Here is a 24,876-nt window from a genome sequence, read left to right as displayed (position 1 = left end):
AAATTACCATGACATCGCATATTGCCCAGCCTAGCCATTTCACATCATGATATCTCATAGGGATGGCAGTTTTTATTCCAGTTCCTAGCACAGATGACAGTGCTGGCCGGGGAGGCCAACCAGATCAAGAACAGACGCCCGCAGCCTCAGCTAAAAGCCTGGCGGAACAGCTCCGTTTTACAGGCCCTACGGAAGGCTAATAAGCCAGGTAGGGCCCGGATCTCAATAGGGAGCTGATTCCACCAGGTCGGGGCCAGGACTGGAAAAGCCCGGGCCCTAGTTGAGGCGAGGTGGGCGTCTCTTGGGCTGGGGACGGCCAACAGACGTTGGGAGGCCAAACGTAACGACCTCCTGGGCATACATGGAAAGAGACAGTCCCGCGGGTATGTTGGTCCCAGACCGTGTAAGGCTTTAAATGTTAGCACTAGAACCTTGAAGCGGATCTGGTACTCGATGGGCAGCCAGTGCAGACTGCGGAGCGCCGGCCGAATGCCCACCCGTAAAGGTGGTGCAGTCAGCAGGCGAACCGCCGCATTCTGCACCTGCTGCAGTTTCCGGATCAGTCTCAAGGGTAGGCCAGCGTACAGCGAGTTACAGTAGTCTAGTCTGGAAGTGACCATTGCGTGGATCACTGTAGCCAGGTCCCGGGGGGATAGATATGGTGCTAGCTGCCTGATCTGCCGAAGATAACAAAAGGCAGACCTGGCAACCATCGTGATCTGGGCCTCCGTGGAGAGGGAGGCATCCAAGGTCACTCCCAAGCTCCTCATCTTTTGGGCTGGCACCAATGTGGCACCGTCCAAAGCTGGGAGCTCGATGCCCATACCCACCCTACCCCGACTCAGGTACAGGACCTCCGTCTTAGCTGGATTCAGCTTCAGCCAGGTCTGTTGTAAACACTCAGCCATGGCTCCAAATGCCTCGGACGACTGGTCAGGGGCGGCGACTGGCCGGCCACCCATCAACAGATAGAGCTGGGTGTCATCAGCGTACTGGTGGCAACCCAGCCCAAAGCCTCAGGCAATCTGGGCAAGGGGGCGCATATAGATGTTACATAATATTGGCAAGAGAATGGCTCCCTACGGCATATGTGGATGCTGCAAGGAAGTCTGCTCGCCAAGCACCACCCTTTGTCCCCGTCCCCGGAGAAAGGAGGAAAACCATTGTAAGGCCACCCCCCCGAACTCCGGCGACGCGGTGGGTCATAAGGTCGTAATCGACCGTGTCAAATGCTGCTGACAGATCAAGAAGTATCAGCAGCGGGAACCGCCTTGATCCAGATGCCGTCTTAAGTCATCTGTGAGAGCGAATAGGACAGTCTCCGTCTCATGGCGAAAGCCAAACTGGAATGGGTCCAAGGCAGATGTCTCATCCAGGAAAACCTGTAACTGCTCCGCCGCCGCTTTCTCAACTACCTTACCCAGGAACGGTAAATTCGAAACTGGGCAGTAGTTGGCCAAGACCCCAGGGTCTAATGATGGTTTTTTCAAAAGCGGACGAACCACTGCCTCCTTCATTTTCTCTTTTCCCTGTTGAAAGGGACAAGTTGACAATATCACCCGGAGAATCCATCCCGACTAACTTTCACCAGCCAGGATGGACAGGGATCCAGGGGGCAAGTGGTAGGCTTCACTGCAGCCAGGATCCTGTCCACATCCTCCGGTAAGAGCCTGCTGAAGCAGTCCAATATAGGACAGAAGACGGCCAAGGGGCTTCCAGCTCACGTACTGTATCAATCGTGGCGGGTAAGTCAGGATTTTATCTGCGAAATATGTCGCAAAAGCCTCAAAGCCAAAATGCTGCTTCGGCTGCAGCTGCCACCACAGCACAGGGGTCTTCATTTCGTCACTGAAGGTAAGCTATTTTATGGCTGTGCCCGCCACACTGTGCCAAAATTCCAAAGACGCCCAGGCTGAAAAAGGTTGGGGACACCTGATACTGAGGGTCGGAGGCTGTGCTATTTCAGACCACTAGTGGGGGATCACACAGTTGATTCTCCCTGCCCAGGGAACCTCAGCAGGCGAGGAAAGGCTGCGATCACACGCACTAAATAATGCACTTTCAATCCACTTCCAATGCACTTCCCAGCTGGATTTCTACTGTGTGAACTGGCAAAATCCTGTTGGAAAGTGCATTGGAAGTGGATTGAAAGTGCATTATTTAGGGTCTTTGATCACAGCCCAAGGTTAGACCTCTTTTAAAATTAGATAATCTATACCAGGGGTAGCCAAACTGTGGCCCGGGAGCCACATGTAACTCTTTCACACATTGCGTGGCTCTCCACCCCATTGGCTGACTTGGAAAAGGCATTTCTCTCTTTAAATCACTTTGCCAAGCCAGCCAACAGCTTGGAGAATGCATTTACAGTTGGTTTCTTTCCACCCCTCCCTTCCTCCCCATCTATTTTCCTTCCTTCCTTCCTTCCTTCCTTCCTTCCTTCCTTCCTTCCTTCCTTCCTTCCTTCCTTCCTTCCTTCCTCCCCTTCCCTTCTTATCTTGTGGCTTTCAAACAACTGGCATTCATGTCTTGCGGCTCTCAAACATCTGACATTTATTTTATGTGGTTCTTGCATTAAGCAAGTTTGGCTACCCCTGATCTGTACATAGAATGATCCTGCACACACAGAGCTTACTAGTACCCCACAAAGATGTGCACTGCACTGAGAAAACATTCATGGAAGTGGTACAAGCCAACAAGAATCCTGTGTGATTTGCCTGATAACATAACCCAGATCATGGTTCTCCTGGTGCAGAGGACATAAGAGCCAAACCCAGAGCAGAGAAGAAGCAGGACAAGACTCACTCGTTTCCTGGTCTGGTGGCTCAATGTTGTATCCGTAGCCGATCAGGGTGCGCACCGCCTCGCGCAAGCTGTCTCGGTTGGTTTTCTTGGTTCGCTCGTCAAGAAGGCTGTAAGGCACCAGGCGCGGGTTGCGTTTGTTTTTGATGTCCTAAGAGGCCCAAGAGGGAAAGGGACACACATGCTCACATACACAGTGCAAGCCGAACAGCACAAAGTACAGTGTTCCTGAACAGAACACAACAGGGAAGGGGTCCCCAGTGTGGTGCCAGTCAGCACTACAGTATCCACCAGGGCTTTTTTTGTAGAAGAAACTCCTTTGCATATTAGGCCACACCCCCTGATGTAGCCAATCCTTCTGGTGCTTACAGCAGGCCCTGTACTAAGAGCCCTGTAAGCTCATTAGAGGGGTGTGGCCTAACATGCAAAGGAGTTCCTGCTACAAAAAAAAGCCCTGGTATCCACCAATAATTTTATTGGGGCCTGCCAAGCGTTTTGAAGAAGAGTTGGATTCACATCCTGCCCTTCACTCGAGAGTCTCAAGAGTGGCTGACAATCTCCTTCCTTTCCTCTCCCCACAACAGGCACCCTGTGAGGAAGGTGGGGCTGAGAGAGCTGTGGCTGGCCCAAGGTCACCCAGCTGTTGCACGTGGAGGAGTGGAGAATCAAACCCAGGGCTCCAGTCTGCCACTCTTAACCACTACACCAAACTGGCTCTCTAGCTTGAGAAAGTGGGCAGGGTTTGGTGGCACTCTGGCTTAGCAAGGCTTTCGATTGGCCACCGGCAGGGGTCGTTTTATAGGAAAACAGCTCATCCAGGGATTGTTATGCAGTTGCACCTACTATTCAACGGACAAGGTGGGGAGGAGGAGAGGGAACCCTCAGAAAGGTTCAGGAGTTGCGCGCCTGTGAGCTCCTGATGAATCCGAGGCCTGGCCGCTGGAGAGTTGATTGGTTGTGCAGATTTAAAAAAAAAACATTACTATGGGCGCTGCTGCCACCACAGCGCAAGGATCTTCACTGTGTGACTAAAGGTAAGCTGTTGCAGCAATTTGGTGACTGGCTCCACCTTCAGTGGCTGCCATTTTGCAGCCGCATCCACCACACTGTGTCAGAATTTCAAGGGAGCCCACGTGCTGAGAAAGTCCGGGGATCCTTACAACAGAGTATCCTCTGTCTCTTGGCTCATACATCCCTCTCTGCCTTAAACCCGAAGGTCCTAATTTTCAGCTCCTTCTTCCAACATCCAGCTCATCTCTCCTTCCAGGCTATGCATACATCGATCATCCCGCAGTCACCCACTCAACTCCACCCCCACGTCCAGCACCATCCCCTCTGGAATCCAGCACCTGCACAACACTATAGGTCCACCCTTGCTGGACGCGATCTCTCGCCCAGACGTTGTGTCCGTTCTCAGCCAGCTTGTCTACCAGGGTATTCTGGGCTGGAGTCAGTTTGACGTGGTTGAGATCCAGCGGCGCTGGCTTGTAGCCGTTGGACATCATGTATCTGTCACAAAGGAGGTCAAAAGCAGGACTTTAACACATCTCAGAAGCCATATTTTCCTGCTTGTTCATGCCTACTGAGCCAGCACACTGGACTATTTGAGGACATGCTCCTACTTTCTTTCCGAGCAGGGGCCTGTATCCTGCCACTCGGGTCATTCAAGTCTTTCTCCAGCCCCAAGAGTTGCCCCTCCAACTTGCAGCTCTTCTGCTCCTGGGGCTGCCACCTGAGTTGGGGGAAGGACTCAAACTTCGCTGTATGGAAGTGCGACAAACTGCACTTTAAAAGCTCATAAGTGCCGTGTGAAGATGTAATGGACTGTGAAGGGTTAATGCTTCACAGCCAGAAAGCCTTGAGGGACAGGCTAAATGGAATTTGATTGGTTAAAGTCAATCCCCGAGTCTTTCTGCTCAAAAAAAGAGAAAAATTGACAATCTCTGAATCTGCCAATTGGAGCAAGAGGATCACAGAATCATAGAGTTGGAAGGGACTGCCAGGGTCATCTAGTCCACAATGCAGGAACTTCAGAAATTCCTCCCCCTAACTTCACAGGATCTGCATTGCTGTCAGATGGCCATCTAGCCTGTTTTAAAACCTCCAAGGAAGAAGAGCTCACCACCTCCTGAGGAAGCCTGTTCCACTGAGGAAGCGCTCTCACGGTCAGGAAGTTCTTCCTAACGTTGAGATGGAAACTCTTCTGATTTAATTTCAATCCATTGGTTGAAATTTCAACCCATCCACAAGCCCAGTTCCATCTCCAATGAAAGCTGACACCACTTTATGTATTTACAGCTGCCTTTATCCTATAATGGATCCAACCAGCCCATTGCAGGATATGTACAGGGGTGGGGGAATCTCTTAAAACTTCTGAACCAACCCCCAGCGCAGCCTAAAAGGGCCAATTCTGTCATACGTTGGCTAGAACCGGACTAACTTACGTTTTGGGGAGCTTCGTCTTCTTGAGGTTTTCTTCGGCCTTCTCGTCCGCCATTCCCACGTGGCAGCCCAAAGCCAGCAAGGTCCTGGCGGGGGCATGGAAAAGGTTAAATAAGCTCTCGCAGCTGACTCAAAGCCCCCTCCTTTGCCTCCTCTCCATGGACAGTCATCAGCCAGAGAAGCTGAATTCAGATGGCCAATTTGAGCCAGCAATGGGCCCCAGGCAGATTAAAAAAGCAAAGTCAAGTAGACACAGCTGCCACCATTCCTGCTCTTACACTCCCCCTGTCCTTCTTCATTTCTTTATTTACTTATGTAGCTTCATAGTCTGCCCTTTCCCATAACGGGCTCTGGGTGGATTACAGCATAGTAGAACAGTTAAAATCCAACAGTAAAGCCATTAAACAATTAACAAGAATTAAAACGATTAGATAAAAAACAGCATGGGTGGTGTAGCACATTTTACAAATTAGGACGTAGATGTCCTAAATATCAGAAATGTCAAGAATATCGGCCTGATCTCCAGCAATTAAGATGGTAAATCAGTGTAAATCAGCTGAGCAGTCAGGTTAAAACGGATAAAAGGAAGTACTTCTTCACCCAAAGGGTGGTCAACATGTGGAATTCACCGCCACAGGAGGTGGTGGCGGCTACAAGCATAGCCAGCTTCAATAGGGGATTGGATAAAAATATGGAGCAGAGGTCCATCAGTGGCTATTAGCCACAGTATAGATATATGTGTGTGTGTGTGTGTATACACACACACATATATTGGCCACTGTGTGACACAGAGTGTTGGACTGGATGGACCACTGGCCTGATCCAAAATGGCTTCTCTTATGTTCTTATGTGTAGGGAGGCCAGTTAGATGGTATGATCAATAAAGTCAGGATGCCCGCTTGCCTCAGCTAGAAGCCTGGAGGAACAGCTCCGTTTTATAGGCCCTACGGAATGATAGTAAGTCCAGCAGGGCCCAAATCTCCACGGGGAGCTGATTCCACCAGGTTGGGGCCACAGCCGAAAAGGCCCTGGCCCTAGTCAAGGCAAGCCAGATGTCCTTTGGGCCAGGGATAGCCAGAAGATGTCAATTGGCCAATCGTAATACTCTCCGGGGTTCATATGGGGAGAGATGGATCAAATAGCAGCCACTTGGGAAGTGGTAGCGAATTCTTCTGCTGCACTCCATCTGTCTTTCCAGGCGTCTGGCCGCAGGAGCAGAGAAGTGAGGCTGACTGATGGTGTGAACCTGCCAATCCACTCTGGGGGCTCACCAGTATTCTTTTTTAAAAAATAACTGCCCAGAGCGCATGACTGCCATGTGCACACGGCCACTAAAAATGTGAAGGAAAAAAAGAAACCCAAACTGCACTAAGGGGGTGGCGTGCAACAACCCGGTGAACACGTCAACGCACCCCCAGTGCGATATACAAGTGCATCGCGCAGGAGTGACTGATCCAGATTTGGCCACTCCAGTTTGTGGCGGCACAGTTTGGGATGCCTCCAGCATGTCCAAGGCTGCCCGTCTGTACCCAGCCAGAAGGTGCAAAACAATCTGAGTGCTGAGGGTAATCCCACTGTTTTATCGGGATGCAAAACTCAGGCTATCTCAAAGAAGTTCGAAAAGTCACCAGTTTGGTGTGGAGAGCCAGTTTGGTGTAGTGGTTAAGTGTGCGGTCTCTTATCTGGGAGAACCGGGTTTGATTCCCCACTCCTCCACTTGCACCTGCTGGCATGGCCTTGGGTCAGCCATAGCTCTGGCAGAGGTTGTCCTTGAAAGGGCAGCTGCTGTGGGAGCCCTCTCCAGCCCCACCCACCTCACAGGGTGTCTGTTGTCGGGGAGGAAGGTAAAGGAGATTGTGAGCCGCTCTGAGACTCTTCGGAGTGGAGGGCGGGATATAAATCCAATATCTTCTTCTTCAATATCTTCTTCTTCTTGACTTGATTCACAAATCCATGCTGCCTCTTCTGTTCTTGCCTTTATGGACTCTATGGTTGCCAAGCATTATCTCCAAGGCTAAAGGGTGTGTTAAGCCAGGGGTCCTCAACCCCTGGACCATGGACTGGTACCGGTCCGTGGCCTGTTAGCAACCGGGCCGTGAGTTGTATAATTATTTCATTATATATTACAATGTAGTAATAATAATAATAATAATGACATTGGATTTATATCCTGCCCTCCACTCTGAATCTCAGAGCAGTCACAATCTCCTTTATCTTCCTCCCCCCCAAAACAGACACCCTGTGAGGTGGGTGGGGCTGGGAGAGCTCTCCCAGAAGCTGCCCTTTCAAGGACAACTCTGCTAGAGCTATGGCTGACCCAAGGCCATTCCAGCAGCTGCAAGTGGAGGAGTGGGAAATCAAATCTGGTTCTCCCAGATAAGAGTCCACGCACTTAACTACTACACCAAACTGGCTCTCATAGCAGCTGCCCTTTTAAGGACAACTCCTGCGAGAGCTATGGCTGACCCAAGGCCATTCAGGCAGCCGTAAGTGGAGGAGTGGGAAATCAAACCTGGTTCTCCCAGATAAGAGTCCGCACACTTAACCACTACACCAAAATAAAGTGCATAATTGTACCATCTCGAAACCATCGTTTCCACCACCCCCCTCCCACTGTCCTTGGGAAAACTGTCTTCCACAAAACCGGTCCGTGGTGCCAAAAAGATTGGAGACCGCTGTGTTAAGCAATGAACTGCATGCGACTTCAAGTGTTCATGACTCACAGGCAGAGACTGTATAGTGCCCCTCCCTAAAGAGACAATGGACCCACCGCCAATTTAAATTGAGCCCTAATCACTCCTGTGAGCTCCAGGACTTCCCCCCTGTCCACTCACTTGAGTGTCTCTCCCGACATCTGCAGGTTGTAATTGCGTTCTGGTTCCGGCAGGCTGTGGAAATCTAGCAAACAGGGGTGCAGACGCTTGTTGTCATCCCGGATCTGAAAGGGGGGAAGAGGCACAAATCACAGTTTAGGTGCCCCTGAAAATCAGATCCCTCACTTACAGTGAGACCGATTTCCCACTCACCTGATGCCGCTCTCACGTTCCTCTTCTCAGCGGGGCTTCCTTCCAATTTCACGCTATCTGCCCCGAGGCTGCAGCGAGCGTTGGCTTTTTCGTGCATCAAACTGGTTTTTAGAGGTTTCTGTTTGCTGCGTGAAAAAGCCGTCGCTAGCTGCAGCAGCTCCGGGGCAGATAGTGTGAAACCGGAAGCCCCGCTGAGAAGAACATAAGAGAAGCCATGTTGGATCAGGCCAATGGCCCCTCCAGTCCAACACTCTGTGTCACACAGTGGCCAAAAACCAAGTGCCATCAGGAGGTCCACCAGTGGGGCCAGGACACTATAAGCTCTCCCACTGTGCCCTCCTGCAAGCACCAAGAGGAACATGAGAGCAGGGTAAGGTGAGTAGGAAATCGGTCTGAGTTTTATTTTTTTTATTTTATTACACTTATATCCCGCCCTCCCCAATGGGCTCAGTTGAGACAACAGAAGTACCACTCTGTTTGTTCTTGTAGTGGCTGGGAGATGGGGTGTGTATATCAACTGGAAGGGGCGGAGGGACACTTGTGTAGTTTTCACCTCCAAGTGGCAGCAAAACTCACCGGTCCGTAAGTCCATCCTTGCTCGATGCGGGTCAAAGCCCAGAGTTCATGGATATTCTCTGCCAACTTCTCACGGATCCGTTCGAGGTGGGGGGGCAATACAATCTGCAAAGGAGAGAAGGAGAATGAATGACCATAGAAAAGGTTCCTGCCTGCAGAATATTTATGCCTGACCCTAAGCCAATACAGAAGAAGACGATATTGGATTTATATTCCGCCCTCCACTCTGAATTTCAGAGTCTCAGAGCGGCTCGCAATCTCCTTTATCTTCCTCCCCCACAACAGACACCCTGTGAGGTGAGTGGGGCTGGGAGAGCTCTCACAGCAGCTGCCCTTTCAAGGACAACCTCTGCCGGAGCTGCAGCTGACCCAAGGTCATTGCAGCAGCTGCAAGTGGAGGAGTGGGGAATCAAACCCGGTTCTGCCAGATAAGAGTCTGCACACTTAACCACTACATCAAACAGGATCAAGAGATGTCAATGAGAAAGCCCCTCAACCTTTCTGCGAGCACAAGAAACAGGGCAAGCTGCAGAAGAAGAAGATATTGGATTTATATCCCGCCCTCCACTCCGAAAAGTCTCAGAGCGGCTCACAATCTCCTTTACCTTCCTCCCCCACAACAGACCCCCTGTGAGGTGGGTGGGGCTGGGGAGGGCTCTCACAGCAGCTGCCCTCTCAAGGACAACCTCTGCCAGAGCTATGGTTGACCCAAGGCCATGCCAGCAGGTGCAAGTGGAGGAGTGGGGAATCAAACCTGGTTCTCCCAGATAAGAGTCCACACACTTAACCACTACACCAAACTGGTTACAGAAGAGGGTAGCCACACTAGTTTATTGTAGCAGAAACATCTATGTATTGCAGCAGCATATTTATTATGTCCGAAAATTCTGTAACCCACAGCCCATTTCATCAAATGCGCAAAACTTTACCTGTAATAGGAATATAACAGGGCGTTTTTTGTAGCAGGAACTCCTTTGCATGTTAGGTCACACACCTTTTATGTAGCCAATTCTCCACAAGCTTCCAAGGTTTTTATTACAGACCTACTGCAGGCTATTGGAGGACTGGCTACATCAGGGGTGTGTGGCCTAATATGCAAAGGAGTTCCTGCTATAAAAAGCCCTGAATATATACATGTACGCACACGCACACACAGTATAAAAAAAAAGGGTGAGGGGATATAATTACAGAGTGAGATCTGAAGGACAATCAGTCCAGGATTTAGGAATGACACATTACTTTACGGACCACAGATGAAAACAAAATCTGGTCAAAAAAAGCAAAACAATCCAGTTGAGTGAGACAAATTAAACACCCAAAGTCCGTATTTTTAGTAGGTAAAGAAAATGCCCCCCAACCAACTTAGATAATCTCTAAGATGTACAGGAGTTTTAAAAGGGCCCAAGAAAGAAACACACATCCTCACACTGCCCAAACCAGTTCAAAGGTAGCTCACCCTCCACCTGTCTTCCAAATCCACCTTCCCACCCTTTTGTGCCCACTTGCTATGACAGCTTTTTTTGTAGCATGAACTCCTTTGCATATCAGCAGGCCCAACGCATGGGGTTCTGGCACCTGAGGCAGAACCCCAAACTTGTGCCCTCCTCCCGAAAACTTTTCGTGCTCCCTCAGAACCGAAAGAACACTGGGCCCTTCGCTTCTCCAGCGCCCTTGGAGGACACTGGGGAAGGGAAACGCCACTCTTTCAGCTCTAAGGGATTGGGGGAGATCCTCCAATCCTTCAGAGCCAAGAAAAAATGAGCCGGAGGTTCTGGGACAGCGTGAGCAGGGAGAGAGCGCCTGCCCCTTGCCCCTGCTGGGAGCTGGCGCCCAAGCCGATCACCTAGTTTGCTGACCCTGATATTAGGCCACACCCCCATTGTAGCCAATCCTCCAAGAGCTTACAGGGCTCTTAGTACAGGGACAACTGTAAGCTCCGGGAGGATTGGCTACATCAGGGGGGCATGGCTGAATACGCAAAGGAGTTCCTGCTACAAAAAAAAGCTCTGGCTATGATCTTCAGCCCCCTCACCTGGATGGTGTCAACAGGGTATGGTGTGAAGGCTGTGTGGGACAAGGACTGAGTAGGACCTAGAAGATTCCGGATCCCGTTGAAGTCATGTTTATACTCCTTGATGGGCTCCACACGCATCTTCTCGCGGGGTAAAAGGGCTTCGTAGCAGGGGGCGTAGCCGGGTGGGGGCAGGAACTTGAAGTCCCCGTGACGGCCCCCCAGGAGGAACCGCACCCTGGCGGGGGAAGAGAAAGGAAGTCAGACACTAATACGGGTTGTGCTCATAACCCCCAGGAGGTGCCTTGATCAATAACACTTCCCCAAGTTACCATGTTCAATCAGGCCCTGACTGGTTTCCAAAATCTAGCCTTCTGATTTATGGGGAGTCCTTTCAGAATGCCCTCCTTGTTCAAGCCTTCTCCAGTCCTGCACAAGCTAACGGATTCAAGTCTGCTCTCTTCTGTCCAAACCAGCCTTGTGAGGTTTCCTGCTTCAGTAGGAGAACTCCTGCCCCCTGCTGGCCCTTCTTGCCATTGCTCAGATGAACAGTAGAGGGGGGCGGTGAATAGGCTTGCCAAGTCCAATTTAAGAAATATTTGGGGACTTTGGGGGTGGAGCCAGGAGACTTTGGGGGTGGAGCCAGGAGACATTAGGGGTGGAGCCAAGATCAAGGCTGTGACAAGCATAATTGAACTCCAAAAGGAGTTCTGCCATCACATTTAAAGGGACGGCACACCTTTTCAATGCCTTCCTTCCATAAGAAATAATGAAGGATAGGGGCACCTTCTTTTGGGGCTCATAGAATTGGACCTCCTGGTCCAATCGTTTTGAAACTTGGGGGATATTTTTTGGGGAGGCACTAGATGCTGTACTGAAAATTTGGTGCCTCTACCTCAAAAAACAGCCTCCCCCCCAGAGCCCCAGATACCCGCAGATCAATTCTCCATTATTTTCTATGGGAATAAATCTCCATAGGGAATAACAGAGTTCCCAGCAGACATTTCCCTCCCCTCCCCCCCGATTTCTGATGACCCTGAAGCAGGGGGAGGGCCTCCAAACCGGGGGATCCCCTGCCCCCACCTTGGGATTGGCAACCCTAGCGGTGAATGGTGGAGGAAATGGGAGGGGCAGGGGTAGAATTCTAGCAGGAGCCCCTTTGCGTATTAAGCCACACACCCCTGATGTAGCCAATCCTGCAAGAGCTTACAAAAAAGAGCCTTGTAAGCTCTTGGACAATTGGCTACATCAGAAGGGTGTGGCCTAATATGCAAAGGGACTCCTGCTAGAATTCCACTCCTGGGGAGGGGTGTTATCCCAACACCATTTGGTCACTTCCGGCATGACTCGGAAATGACATCACCGTTTTAGGTGGTTTTAGCATTTGCTGGTGATGCAATGACATCACTTCCAGGTCACGCCAGAAGTGACATCATCAGTGACCCAGGCAAGGGCTCCACCAGATAGTGAGCCTCCTGCCAGTTGCTAGCCTTGGGCCGGCGACCTAATTCAAGTCCGGGAGGCGCAACTGTTTTCCTGCTTTGGAGTCCTGTTTTCTCTCTCGGTTGTCAGCTAGGTAGAAGAAGAAGAAGAACTGCAGATTTATACCCCGCTCTTCTCAGAGACTCAGAGCGGCTTACAATCTCCAGTATCTTCTCCCCCTGGTGCCTTGCCATGTTATATCTATTACCACCTGGTCAACTACCCTCAATGTCTCATTTGTAGAAGGCGTCCACCAGCCCAGACCATCAATCTGAGGCCCACAACCCCCTGTCATCTAGGAGCCACCGAGCCAGACGCAGTCACGTCAGGGGTCCAGTCAGTGACACACGGTGTTGCCTGCCATTCCAGAAACAAGGGGCTTGTCAAAACAAAAGCTGGCTCTCCATCTTTGCTGTGAGGACTTTCAAAGGGGGGGGGGGGGAAAGGTGTCACCTTTACTGCCACACCTCTTTTCCTGCTAAAATGCAAGGAGTTCAGCTTCAATTAGTGAAACCGAGCAGAGTTTGAAAGGCTAAGCTCCCACTTCTTTCCCTGTACAGACCTGAGGCAAATTGAGGCTGACCAACTCAGTAATTTATATCTTGTAGATCAGGGATGTTAAACATGCAGTTCGGGGGCCGAATCAGGCCCCTGAAGGGCTCCTATCAGGCCCTTGAACAACTGGCTGTCATCTGCTTCCTTTCTCCTGTATCTTGCCTCCTTCTGCATAACAGCTTGCTTCGCAAAGCTTGCTCAATTGCACAGAAGCTACAGAGCAAAACCTCTATTTTCTCCATGGGCTGAGGCTCCTCCCTTGGGGAGGAATAGCTTGCTTTGTCAGGCTCTCTCAATCGCACAGCAGAGCTACTGAGCCAAGCCTCTCTCCCTTCTATTGCCTGAGGCTCCCCCCCGCCCCGACTCTCCTGGGGAAGGAAGGAAAGAGCCAGAACTTCTTTTGCCCGTTCCCTATATCCAATGGGAGAAATACAAAGAAAGCATCTTTAAGACCAATGAGTGCTAATGCTTTAAGCATGTTTTAAGTTTAAAAATATATATATAATTTTGTGTTTGTGTTCTTTATAAAATTTATATCTCTGCTATCTAATCTTAAATAGGTACACACATGCCCCTACCCAACATGACCCGGCCAAACAAGGTCTTGGAGGACTGGCTATATCAGAAGGGTGTGGCCTAATATGCAAAGGAACTCCTGCTAGAATTCCACTCCTGGGGAGGGGTGTTATCCCAACACTATGTCAGATTCAGCTCCCATAACATGAGTTCCAACACCCCTGTTGTAGACACAGAGATGTGAGAATCTTGTCACATCTATATCCCCTTTCTCTTTTCCACCCTACCGCTGCCCCTCCAAAGCCGAGCTTACTTGATACCAGCTGAGAAGCTGACCACGGGGAAGAAGAGCCCGTCCAAGTTAAAGTTCTCAAACATGCCTTGGACGGGGAAGCCATTGACACGGAAGGAAATACTGGGCACGCTCAGATCAAGGCAGCAGCTCACCACGTCATCCGCTCCCAACATGTGCTCCCCGGGGGAGGTCACGGGCCGAGCCACACGGCCTGCACCAAGGAAAGACGTGGCAAAGAATTAAAACTGGGGGGAGAGGGTGCAACATGGCGATCTAAGAAGCCAGGGGAGGGGTTCTCTTCACTTAAATTAAAAATGTACGTATGTTTTGAAGAAGAAGAAATTGGATTTATATCCCGCCCTATACTCTGAGTCTCAGAGTGGTCACAATCTCCTTTACCTTCCTCCCCCACAACAGACACCCTGTCAGGTGGGTGGAGCTGAGAGAACTCTTACAGCAGCTGCCCTTTCAAGGACAACTCCTGCGAGAGCTATGGCTAACGCAAGGCCATTCCAGCAGCTGCATGTGAAGGAGTGGGGAATCAAACCCGGTTCTCCTAGATAAGAGTCCGCACACTTAACCACTACACCAAACTGGCTCTATTATCACCTGTTCAACTACTCTCAATGTTTCATCTGTAAAAGGAGTCCACCAGCCCAGACCCTCAATCTGAGGCCCGCAACCCCATGTCATCTGGGAACCACTGAGCCAGACGCCGTCACCTCAGGGGCCCAACCAATGACAGCAGTTGTCCTTGAAAGGACAACTTCTGGCAGAACTCTCTCAGCCAGGTCAGGGCAGAGGCAACAGAGGTGCCTCTGCGTAGCAACCCTGGGATGCCTTGGCAGTCTCCGATCCAAGTACCAGCCAAGGCTGACACTGTGTAGCTTCTGAGATCTGATAAGACTGAGCCAGCCTGGGCCATCCAGGTCGGGCCAGAGGCAACAGCAGTAGTTGGCTATTGCCTGCCTCTGCAGAGCAACCCTGGACTTCCTTGGTAGCCTCCCATCCAAGTACTTAACCATGGCTGACCCTGCTTAGCTTCTGAGAGCTGATGAGATCAGGCTAGCCTGGGCCATCCAGGACAAAGCAGAGGCGAACAGTGGTGGTTTGCCATTGCCTGCCTCTGCAGAGCAACCCTGATCTTCCTTGGTGGTCTCCCATCCAAATACTAACCAGGGCCGACCCTGCTTAGCTTCTGAGAGCTGATAAGACTGAGCCAGCCTGGGCCATCCAGATCAGGGCAGAGGCGGTGGTTGACCATTGCCTGCCTCTGCGTAGCAACCCTGGGCTGCCTTGGCAGTCTCCCATCCAAGTACCAACCAAGGCTGACACTGTGTAGCTTTTGAGATCTAATGAGATCGAGCCAGCCTGGGCCATCCAGGTCGGGGCAGAGGCAACAGCAGTGGCTGGCCATTGCCTGCCTCTGTGTCATGAGCCCTGACGAGGAGGAGCTGGAAGGGTTAACAGACCTGGAAGAGTTGCCAGCCAGTTCCTCAGCTGAACAAACAGCAGCTGGCCCATCAATCACTCTCCAGCACCAGTGTCAGCTGCTGATTATCAATCTCTTCCAAGCTCTCCTCCTCCCATCTCAAGAGTTTGAAGAAGGCTCCGGAAAGAACTTTCAGAGCAAAGGCATGAGGCATGCTGAGGCTTCAGATCTCTCAGCCCTGAGTTCTAGCAGAGTCACTGCCACCCAGGCTGATTGAGACTGCCATATAGCTCCCACCCAGGCCCTGGTAACCTTGTGGAAGCAAGAAGTCTATTCTCTGGCTTGCATCCACGCTCCTTCCTGATCCCTGATCCTGACCTGCTTGATTTCCTTGGCACCCTGACCTTGTGGCTTTTGGACATCGACTTCTGATTCCGGTTTGTGATTCTGTGGTGACTTGGCTCCTGCTTGACTTCCTGGACTCTGACCTTGGACTAGCTTTGGACTCCTGCCTGCCTGCACCCTGAGAACGTGACACTCTGCATAGCAACCCTCGTCTTCCTTGGTGGTCTCCCATAGAAGTACTAACCAGGGCCGACTCTGCTTAGCTTCTGAGAGCTGATGAGATCTGGCTAGCCTGGGCCACCCAGGACAAAGCAGAGGTGAACAGAGGTGGCTTGCCCTTGCCTGCCTCTGCGAAGCAGCCCTTGTCTTCCTTGGTGGTCTCCCATCCAAGTACTAACCAGGGTTGACCCCACTTAGATTCTGAGAGCTGATGAGGCTGAGCCAGCCTGAGCCATCAAGCTCACAGCAGCTTGTTCCTCTTACTTTGCACATGCTTTATCCAGCAATGTTGTAACCGCTTTTATATACCGGTAATCCATTGCATTTCTGCTGGTTAGTGGAGGGACAAGGAGTTAACGATCCGGCCAGCCTTTGCCCACCTACTTTAATGTCTCACTTAGACACGTACCTGACCACAGGTGCAGTCCATCAAAGGCGAAGGAGTAGAGGTCGTCCCCGACACCGTTGCCCCCCCAGCCTTCCCCGCCTCCAGGGTAGGGGCTGTAGCCTTCCGTCATGGCCCAGCCAACCCGCAAATGGGTAGCCTGGGAAGTCACAAACGGTTCCACGTAGTCGACAATCAGCTCATAATACCACTTCTTGTACTGGGTGGAGCCCTCGTGCGTGCCCAGAAAGATGTTGGGGCGCATGCTGTCAGAAACAGGGGAGGGTTAGAGAGGAGAAAAGACTGTAGATTTATACCCCGCCCTTCCCTCTGAATCTGTTGTGTATGTGGAGTGTTATATACTGCTAGTGTTCCTGCCTGGCTCATCGGAGCCTGTAGGACCGAGCTTGGGGACTCAGAACAATGGGCAGGAGGATTCAAATCCCTGCTGCCCTGCACCAATCACAGGCCCCTTGCTGGTTTCAATGATCCAATAGCATCCTAGTGCGGGAACCTTGAACTATATATAGTTGGACCCGCTGGCCCAGTTCTCCAGTCTTCGTAGTTCAGATGTTACCATGCTGTAACTCAGTAAAGAGAGTGATGATCACTGCAACGGCCTCTCTTCCTTGCATTGAACCCACTATGTTATAGAATCAGAGTCTTGGAGCAGCTTACAATTTCCTTTATCTTCTCCCCGCACAACAGACACCCCATGAAGTGGGTGAGGCTGAGAGAGCTCTCCCAGAAGCTTTGCTTTCAAGGACAGAGTCTCAGAGTGGCACACAATCTCCTTTATCTTCCTCCCCCACAACAGACACCCTGTGAGGTGGGTGAGGCTGAGAGAGATCTCCCAGAAGCTGCCCTTTCAAGGACAGCTCTGCCAGAGCTACAGCTGACCCAAGGCCATTCCAGCAGCTGCAAGTGGAGGAATCAAACCCGGTTCTGCCAGATAAGAGTCCGCACACTTCACCACGACACCAACTTTTTAAACCAGTTCCCGCTCTCATTAAAACCTTTCTGTTGTGTGTATACAAACACACAAACCTTCTTTATGCTTCCAATATAGAATCGGGGTGTACCATCAGCTTGAGGGCGGTGAAGACTGAAGAAAAAGACTGCAGATTTATACCCCGCCCTTCTCTCTGAATGAGACTCAGAGCGGTTTACAATCTCCTATATCTTCTCCCCCCACAACAGACACCCCGTGAGATGGGTGGGGCTGAAAGAGCTCTCCCAGAAGCTGTTCATTCAAGGACAGCTCTGCTAGAGCTATGGCTGACCCAAGGCCATTCCAGCAGGTGCAAGTGGAGGAGTGGGGAATTAAAACCAGTTCTCCCAGATAAGAGTCTGCCCTTTCAAGGACAACCTCTGCCAGAGCTATGGCTGACCCAAGGCCATTCTAGCAGCTGCAAGTGAAGGAGTGGGGAATCAAACCCGGTTCTCCCGGATAAGAGTCCACACCCTTCACCACGACACCAAACTGGAAAGGAGAGAGATGTTCAGAAAAGGGTGAGAGAGCAGAACAATGGCACACTTTAAAAGGGAAAAGCTAGAGCAGACTTTGAGAGTTGAACCAGCAATCAGGGTTGTTAACTCTTAAGATATTCTTGGAGATGTTGCGGGTGCAGCCTGGGGGGGGAGGGGAAGACTTAGGGAGGGGAGGAACCTCAGAAGGGTACAGTCCCATAGCGCCCACCCTCCAAAGCTGCCATTTAAGCCAAAGCTGTCTTCTGAGCCTGCTTTGGTGGGAAGGGCGGGATACAAATCAAATCAAATAAATAAATAAATAAATAAAATTTGCTCCAGGGGAACTGACCTCTGCAGTCTGAAGATCTGTTCCAGGAGATCTAAAAATCCCACCCTATCAGGAGCCTCTCTCTTGGACTTCCCACTAGATTCTGACCGCCCCACACTAATTAAAAACTCAGCAGACCTGTTTCTGCACTAAAACTCCCTGAAACCTAGCTTTTATCGACATTTCTCTTGTTTTGCACAGTTTTTGTTGTTGTTTTGCGCAAGTTATTCCGATTCACCCATCCCTCTGCTCTCTCACTTTTAACAGCCATTGCTCCCACGTGTTCGAGCAGATCATGAGGTGGAGAGAGCTGACAAAGAGAAAAATTTCTCCCTCTCCCAAAATAGAACTCGAGAGCATCCAACGGAGCTGATGGGCAGTGGGTTCAGGATGGACAAAAGGAAATACCACTTTTCAGAGAGTGATTAAAAGGTGGAATTCACTGCCAGAAGATGTAGTGGTGATGGCCACAGGAATAAATAGATTCAAAAGGGGATTAGATAGATTCATGGAGAAGTCTATCAGTGGCTACTAACCATGGGGGCTGAAGAGAACCTCCACATTCAAAGGCACTAAGTCTCTGAATCCCAGAGCCAGGAGGCAACATCAGGGGAAGGCCTCAGCCTCTGTGCCCTGTTGTTGGCCATCCAAAGGAACCAGCTGGCCACTGTGTGAGCCAGGATGACGGACTGGATGGACCACTGATCTAATCCAGCAGGGCTCTTCTGATGTTCTTGTGAGGGGAAGGCCTCAGCCTCTCTGCCCTGTTGTTGGCCCTCCAGTGGAACTGGTAGGCCACTGTGTGAGACAGGATGACGGACTGGATGGACCACTGATCTAATCCAGCAGGGCTCTTCTGATGTTCTTCTCAGGGGAAGGCCTCAGCCTCTCTGCCCTGTTCTTTGCCCTCCAGAGGAACTGGTAGGCCACTGTGTGAGACAGGATGCTGGACTAGATGGACCCTCCCTGGTCTGACCCAGCAGGGCTCTTTTGATGTTCTTCTCAGGGGAAGGCCTCGGCCTCTCTGCCCTGTTGTTGGCCCTCCAGAGGAACTGGGTGGCTCCTGTGTGAGAAAGGAGGCTGGACTAGATGGACCCTCACTGGACTGATCCAGCAGGGCTCTTCTGATGTTCTTCTCAGGGGAAGGCCTCAGCCTCTCTGCCCTGTTCTTTGCCCTCCAGAGGAACTGGTAGGCCACTGTGTGAGACAGGATGCTGGACTAGATGGACCATTGGTTCTTCTTATGTTCTTAAGTTTTCCACCCATAAGGGCAAGAAACTTGATTGTTTTGTTTTAAAAGACACAGTAAGGTTTCCAAAAGGCTGAATTCTGCTCCCAGTTTTGTTCTTACGGGCGGTGAAAATAACATCTGGTCAAATACCAACCTGGTAACGTAGTTGATGAGTTTGGTCTGGAGGAGAAGTTCTCTCCCTGGGAGCAGGTTTTCGGTGATGAGGTTTTGGTTGGAGCGGACAGCCACACCGTTGCAGACGCACAAAGAGCAGAGGACATCCAAAACCTGTGGAGGTAAGAAGGAAAGGGATGCTACAATTTAAGACCAAAAGTGGCACAGTTAAAGTGGGGGGGGGGGGGGCAGAGAAAGGAAGGGGAAGGTGTCAATCAGAGGAACTTAGATCTAGTTGACGGGTCCCAACTTATTGAGCCTGTGAGCACCTTGGAATTCTGAAACAGTATGGTGAATGTAGCCCCAAAATGGCTGCTGCAGGAGGCGGAGCCAGCCTCAAAATGGCTGCTGTGTCTTACCTTCAGTTGTGCAGTGAAGATCCTTGACCTGTGTTGGCAGCTACTGTCAAAGCAACATTTTTAAAGACCTGCACTGTCAATCAAATCTCCAATAGCGAATCAGAAGTCTTGCTGGGCAACAGCCCCACCCGGGCTGCATACTTTCTAAAAGCACATGGTGAGCACCTGAAAAGGTGTTGGCGGGCACCATATTTGGGGATTCCTGATCCAGCTGCCAAGAAAAGGAAACCTGGGCCTACGTCAGTGTCAGGATGCATGCCCTGTTTGCACAGTCTGGATTTAAACTGCAGCTGGTCTAGAAAGAAGTGGATAACTCTGGACTATTCCAAACAAAAAACAGTTCTTCCTTCAGCCCTCCTCCCATCCTTGGCTGTGTTTGCATTACCTGCAAAGAACCTGTCTGTCTAGCGTGCAGTTTGATAAATATTACAGCAAAGACTTCCTGTTTCTATTTCATATAAAAGGGGCAAGTTGCTAGCCCTCATTAACAGTATGCATTCTCAAAATTCTAAACTCCATGGATGTTTGGACCCTAGAAGAGGACTCCCTCCATCAGTGGCTATTAGCCACAGCCTATTGTTGGAACTCTCCATCTGGGGCAAGTGATGCTCTGTATTCTTGGTGCTTGGGAGGCGGGGCAACAGTGGGAGGACTTCTAATGTCCTGGCCCCACAGATGGACCTCCTGATGGCACCTGGGTTTTTTGGCCACTGTGTGACACAGAGTGTTGGACTGGATGGGTCATTGGCCTGATCCAACATGGTTTCTCTTATGTTCTTATATGGAGCAGAGGTCCATCAGTGGGTATTAGCCACAGCATGTTGTTGGAACCCTCCGTCTGGGGCAGTGATGCTCTGTATTCTTGGTGCTTGGGAGGGGGGGGGGCAACAATGGGAGGGCTTCTAGTGTCCTGGCCCCACAGATGGACCTCCTGATGGCATCTGGGTTTTTTGGTCACTGTGTGACACAGAGTGTTGGACTGGATGGGCCATTGGCCTGATCCAACATGGCTTCTCTTATGTCCGGGGCAGCGATGCTGTGTATTCTTGGTACTTGGGGAGGCACAGTGGGAGGGCTTCTAGTGTCCTGGCCCCACAGATGGACCTCTTGATGATACCTGGATTTTTTGGCCACTGTGTGACACAGAGTGTTGGACTGGATGGGCCACTGGCCTGATCCAACATGGCTTCTCTTATGACACAAACGCACAGAAGTTTTATCCACACAATATGTTGTGTGAATATTTTATGGCTTGGATTGCAGCACATGCAATCCCTCCTGCCCTCCAAAGGAGAACACTCCAGAGGAGGCTTCCATCCCTCACAGTGCCTTGTAGCAAGCGTGACTCTTGCCAGACAACATGTCTTTGTTAGAAAAATTGCTGGGAAGCCCAGCAGCATATAAGCGGTTCACCGTACCTTGTGGTTGCGCCCGTGTTTGTCCAAGAGCGAGATAATGGACTTGATGTGGTTCTCCTGAATGATGTTCAGCACTTCGGGGCTTTCGATGAGGACACAGTATAAAACCTCCAGGATGCCTAGAGAAGGAAACAAAGTTTAGAGAAACAGAATCTCCCATCCTGTTGGATCAGACCAACGGAACCACTGTGGCCAACCAAGGTGCCTTGGGAAATCCACAACCAAGGCACGGAGCCCGAATCCTCCCCCTACTTTAGCTGACCCAGCAAACATCCCCATTCACAGACAGGGCTGGCTCAGCCACTAGGCAAACTAGGTGGTTGCCTAGGGCGCCTGGAAGGTAGGGTCCCCGAATTGGGCTCCCCCCCACAGTGCCCAAGAAAACAACCTAGTTTGCCTCTCTTCCCTCCCACCACCACTGCTGCTGCCAGCCCCCACCAGCCGCCTCCCTTTCACCCCCATCCCCGAAGCTCGCCACCACCACTGCCAGCCCCACCCTTCTCTTTCACTGCGCTCCGCCCCCTGAAGCTTGCCGCTGCCGCTAGCCACCGCCAGCTCCCTTCCTTTCCTTCCGCCATGCTCCGCCTGCCCCTGGAAGCACAGATGCTGGCTGCCTCAAAGCCGGAAAGGCCCAGCCTCGTCACGCTTCGGGGGAAAGGTGGAGGGGGGGGGGTGACAGAGCACGACACTGCAGAGGGAGGGAAGTGGTGAGGAGGGTGCTGGACAGGGAGCCTGCCTGGGGCACCATGCGTCCTCAGGCCGGTGCTGTTCACAGGTATACTGCCACTGAATATGGAGGTTCTATTTAGCTGAATGGAGCCTCCGTTAGGCAGTCTCTCCACCATCCCCTCAGACTTCATTGCTCAGATTCAAATGTTATTGTATCTCATAATGATTGACTGATTTGTTTTAAAAAAATTGTAATCTGCCTTTGGTACCAGTGAGAAAGACGAACAACATATGAAAATTAAACAATGACAATAATAATGTTAATAATAATAATATGTATTGTAATTGTATTGCATTTTTATTTTATATTAAAACTGGTCTTTATTACTTCATTTTATAATTCTCAGTGAAGATGGTGGATAATAAGAACGTAAAAAAAAGAAATATAATAATAATTGACAGATCCCTTCCTTGATGTTATCCCCTTTTCAAGCGAGTGACCATCTTGTGGCAGTAAGTTCCACAGCTACTTATGCGCTGTGAAAAGCAGCACACTCTTTTTGTCTGACCTAAATCTGCTACCCATCAACCTCTTCTTGTAGACCTACCCACATTCTAGCAACAATCATCAGTACACTGGAGCTGTGGCTCAGTGGTAGAGCATTTGCTTGGCATGCAGCAGGTCCCAGGTTCAATCCCCGACATCCCCAGTTAAAAGGACCAGGCAGGAGGTGATGGGAAAGACCTCAGCCTGAGACCCTGGAAAGCCGTGAAGTGGGACGGCAGCTCAGTGGTAGAGCCTCTGCTTGGCATGCAGAAGGTCCCAGGTTCAATCCCCAGCATCTCCAGTTAAAAGGACCAAGTAGGAAGTGATGGAAAAGACCTCAGTCTGAGACCCTGGGGAACCATGAAGTGGGGCTGTAGCTCCGTGTTAGAGCATCTGCCTGCCATGCAGAAGGTCACAGGTTCAATCCGCATCATCTCCAGTTAAAAGGACCAAGTAGGAAGTGATGGGAAAGACCCTGAGACCCTGGAGAGCCATGAAGTGAGGCTGTAGTTCAGAGACAGAGCATCTGCCTGGCATACAGCAGGTTGTAGGTTCAATCCCTGGCATCTCCAGTAAGACTCTGGAAAGCCACTGCCAGTCTGAATACAGAATACTGCCTGGATGGACTTATGGTCTATTTCAGTAAAAGGCAGTTTCGTTTGTACATGTTACCCACCCCTAGTATCCCCTTCACTCACCAGAGGAGGCCTCCAGCCGGTCCAACTTGCTGACCAGCCAATCCAGATTGTTGGAAAAGAGAGCGCAGTTGGAACGGTTCCCACGGATTAGAGAGGCTGCACAACAGGACAAGGGAAGCCGGAGGGGGCGGGAGAGACAGCAGTTAGCATACAGCCAGAGACTGCAGCAACATTTACCTTGGGCAGGAGCCTGATTTTATGGCTATGTATAATTTCAGAGAATACATACCACCCTGTGAGGACACCACATGCTACTATTATCCCTTGGGCTCTTCACAGCCCCTGAATTTCACCCAGGGCAAAAAGGAGGCAAAAAGCCAGAGGTACAAAGAAAGAGAGCAGACTAGTTTGGCCACCCCTGCTCTAGGCTGATCCTGCATTGAGCAGGGGGTTGGATTAGATGGCCCGTATGGCAGAGAGCCAGTTTGGTGTAGTGGTGTAGTCCTCTGCCAGGGCTATGGCTGACCCAAGGCCATTCCAGCAGCTGCAAGTGGAGGAGTGGGGAATCAAACCCAGTTCTCCCAGATAAGAGTCTGCCCTTTCAAGGCCAACCTCTGCCAGAGCTATGGCTGACCCAAGGCCATTCCAGCAGCTGCAAGTGGAGATGTGGGGAATCAAACCCGGTTCTCCCAGATAAGAGTCTGCCCTTTCAAGGACAACCTCTGCCAGAGCTACGGCTGTCCCAAGGCCATTCATCAGCTGCAAGGGGAGGAGTGGGGAATCAAACCCGGTTCTCCCAGATAAGAGTCTGCCCTTTCAAAGACAACTCCTGCGATAGCTATGGATGACCCGAGGCCATTTCACCAGGTACAAGTGGAGAAGTGGGGGAATCAAACCCGGTTCTGCCGGATAAGAGGCCACACACTTAACCACTACACCAAACTGGCTCTCCTCCTCTACCACAGGGGAATCTCCCACCCACCCCACTTCCCCAGTCTTCTAGCCATGGGAGCAATTCCTGCATGCTTGAAGGTACTTCAGTCGCAGCTCATCGAAAGCAGCTCCTCCCGCTGCCCCGCCCCCCACCCAAAGCTGTCATACTGGAATCCCCTTCTCGACCCACATACCGAGCAGTTCATACAGCAGATTCACAATCTCCTTCCAGGACTCGGCTGCTTCCTCTCCGGCATACTCCGCAAAGTGCGCAGCGGTGCTATACACATTGAGGCGGTCAATACAGTTCAGGACGAGTGTGATCATGCCCTGCAAGAAGGGTATGGGTCAGGACTGCATGTCTCCTTCCACATTCCCCGCCCCCCCACCCACTGTGAGATCTACATAGATAACTTCTCTGTGGTTTGAAAGGCAGTGAATAACCTCGCTTTCCCAGAGAGAGAGACCTATTTTTCACTAATGTTGCTTCACCCCCAGGCTTCTGTTTTCCCCTGGTGCAAGTAATCGATTTCCCACCAGTTGCTCCGTGGGTGCATTTTGAAGTGTAGCTCCCTCCAGTTCCCCTTGCGGTTTCTTAATCCTTAAAAGACAGCATCGCAAAGCTGTGAGGGGAACTGGAGGGAGCCGTACTTCAAAATGCGCTCACAGAGCAACTGGTGCCTACACCAGGGAAAACAGAAGCTTGGGTGGAGCAATGCTAGTGAGAAATTGGTCAGAAAGAAGAGAAGAGAAGAGAAGAGAAGAGAAGAGAGAGAAGAGAAGAGAAGAGAAGAGAAGAGAAGAGAAGAGAAGAGAAGAGAAGAGAAGAGAAGAGAAGAGAAGAGAAGAGAAGAGGAGAGGAGAGGAGGGGAGAGGAGGGGAGAGGAGGGGAGAGGAGAGGAGGGGAGGGGAGGGGAGGAGAGGGAGAGAGAAGGGGGGAGGGAAGAGGAGGGGGGAGGAGGAGAGGGGAGGGAAGGGAAGGGGGGAGAGGAGGGGGAGACGAGAGGAGAGGGAAGGGGAGAGGAT

The 24,876-nt window shown here is 51.0% G+C and overlaps 1 protein-coding gene across 1 annotated transcript in view; it reads right to left on the bottom strand.

Annotated features, from left to right (window-relative positions):
• RYR1 (ryanodine receptor 1) overlaps positions 1-24,876 on the bottom strand; it is a 271,145-nt gene that overhangs the window by 168,577 nt on the left and 77,692 nt on the right. Inside the window, exons 15-26 of the mRNA XM_060257511.1 lie at positions 24,045-24,180; positions 22,978-23,073; positions 21,064-21,182; positions 19,267-19,400; positions 16,108-16,349; positions 13,721-13,913; positions 10,876-11,092; positions 8,844-8,948; positions 8,076-8,179; positions 5,244-5,327; positions 4,149-4,308; positions 2,803-2,950 (exon numbers count right to left, since the gene is read on the bottom strand). Coding sequence (XP_060113494.1) covers positions 2,803-2,950; positions 4,149-4,308; positions 5,244-5,327; positions 8,076-8,179; positions 8,844-8,948; positions 10,876-11,092; positions 13,721-13,913; positions 16,108-16,349; positions 19,267-19,400; positions 21,064-21,182; positions 22,978-23,073; positions 24,045-24,180 — 1,738 coding nt within the window. The remainder of the gene's footprint in view (positions 1-2,802; positions 2,951-4,148; positions 4,309-5,243; positions 5,328-8,075; positions 8,180-8,843; positions 8,949-10,875; positions 11,093-13,720; positions 13,914-16,107; positions 16,350-19,266; positions 19,401-21,063; positions 21,183-22,977; positions 23,074-24,044; positions 24,181-24,876) is intronic.

Source organism: Heteronotia binoei, chromosome 17 (assembly GCF_032191835.1).
Source record: "Heteronotia binoei isolate CCM8104 ecotype False Entrance Well chromosome 17, APGP_CSIRO_Hbin_v1, whole genome shotgun sequence".
Classification (NCBI taxonomy): Eukaryota; Metazoa; Chordata; class Lepidosauria; order Squamata; family Gekkonidae; genus Heteronotia; species Heteronotia binoei.
Note: the sequence above shows the minus strand (reverse complement) of the source record. Positions and strands in the feature narration are given on the sequence as shown.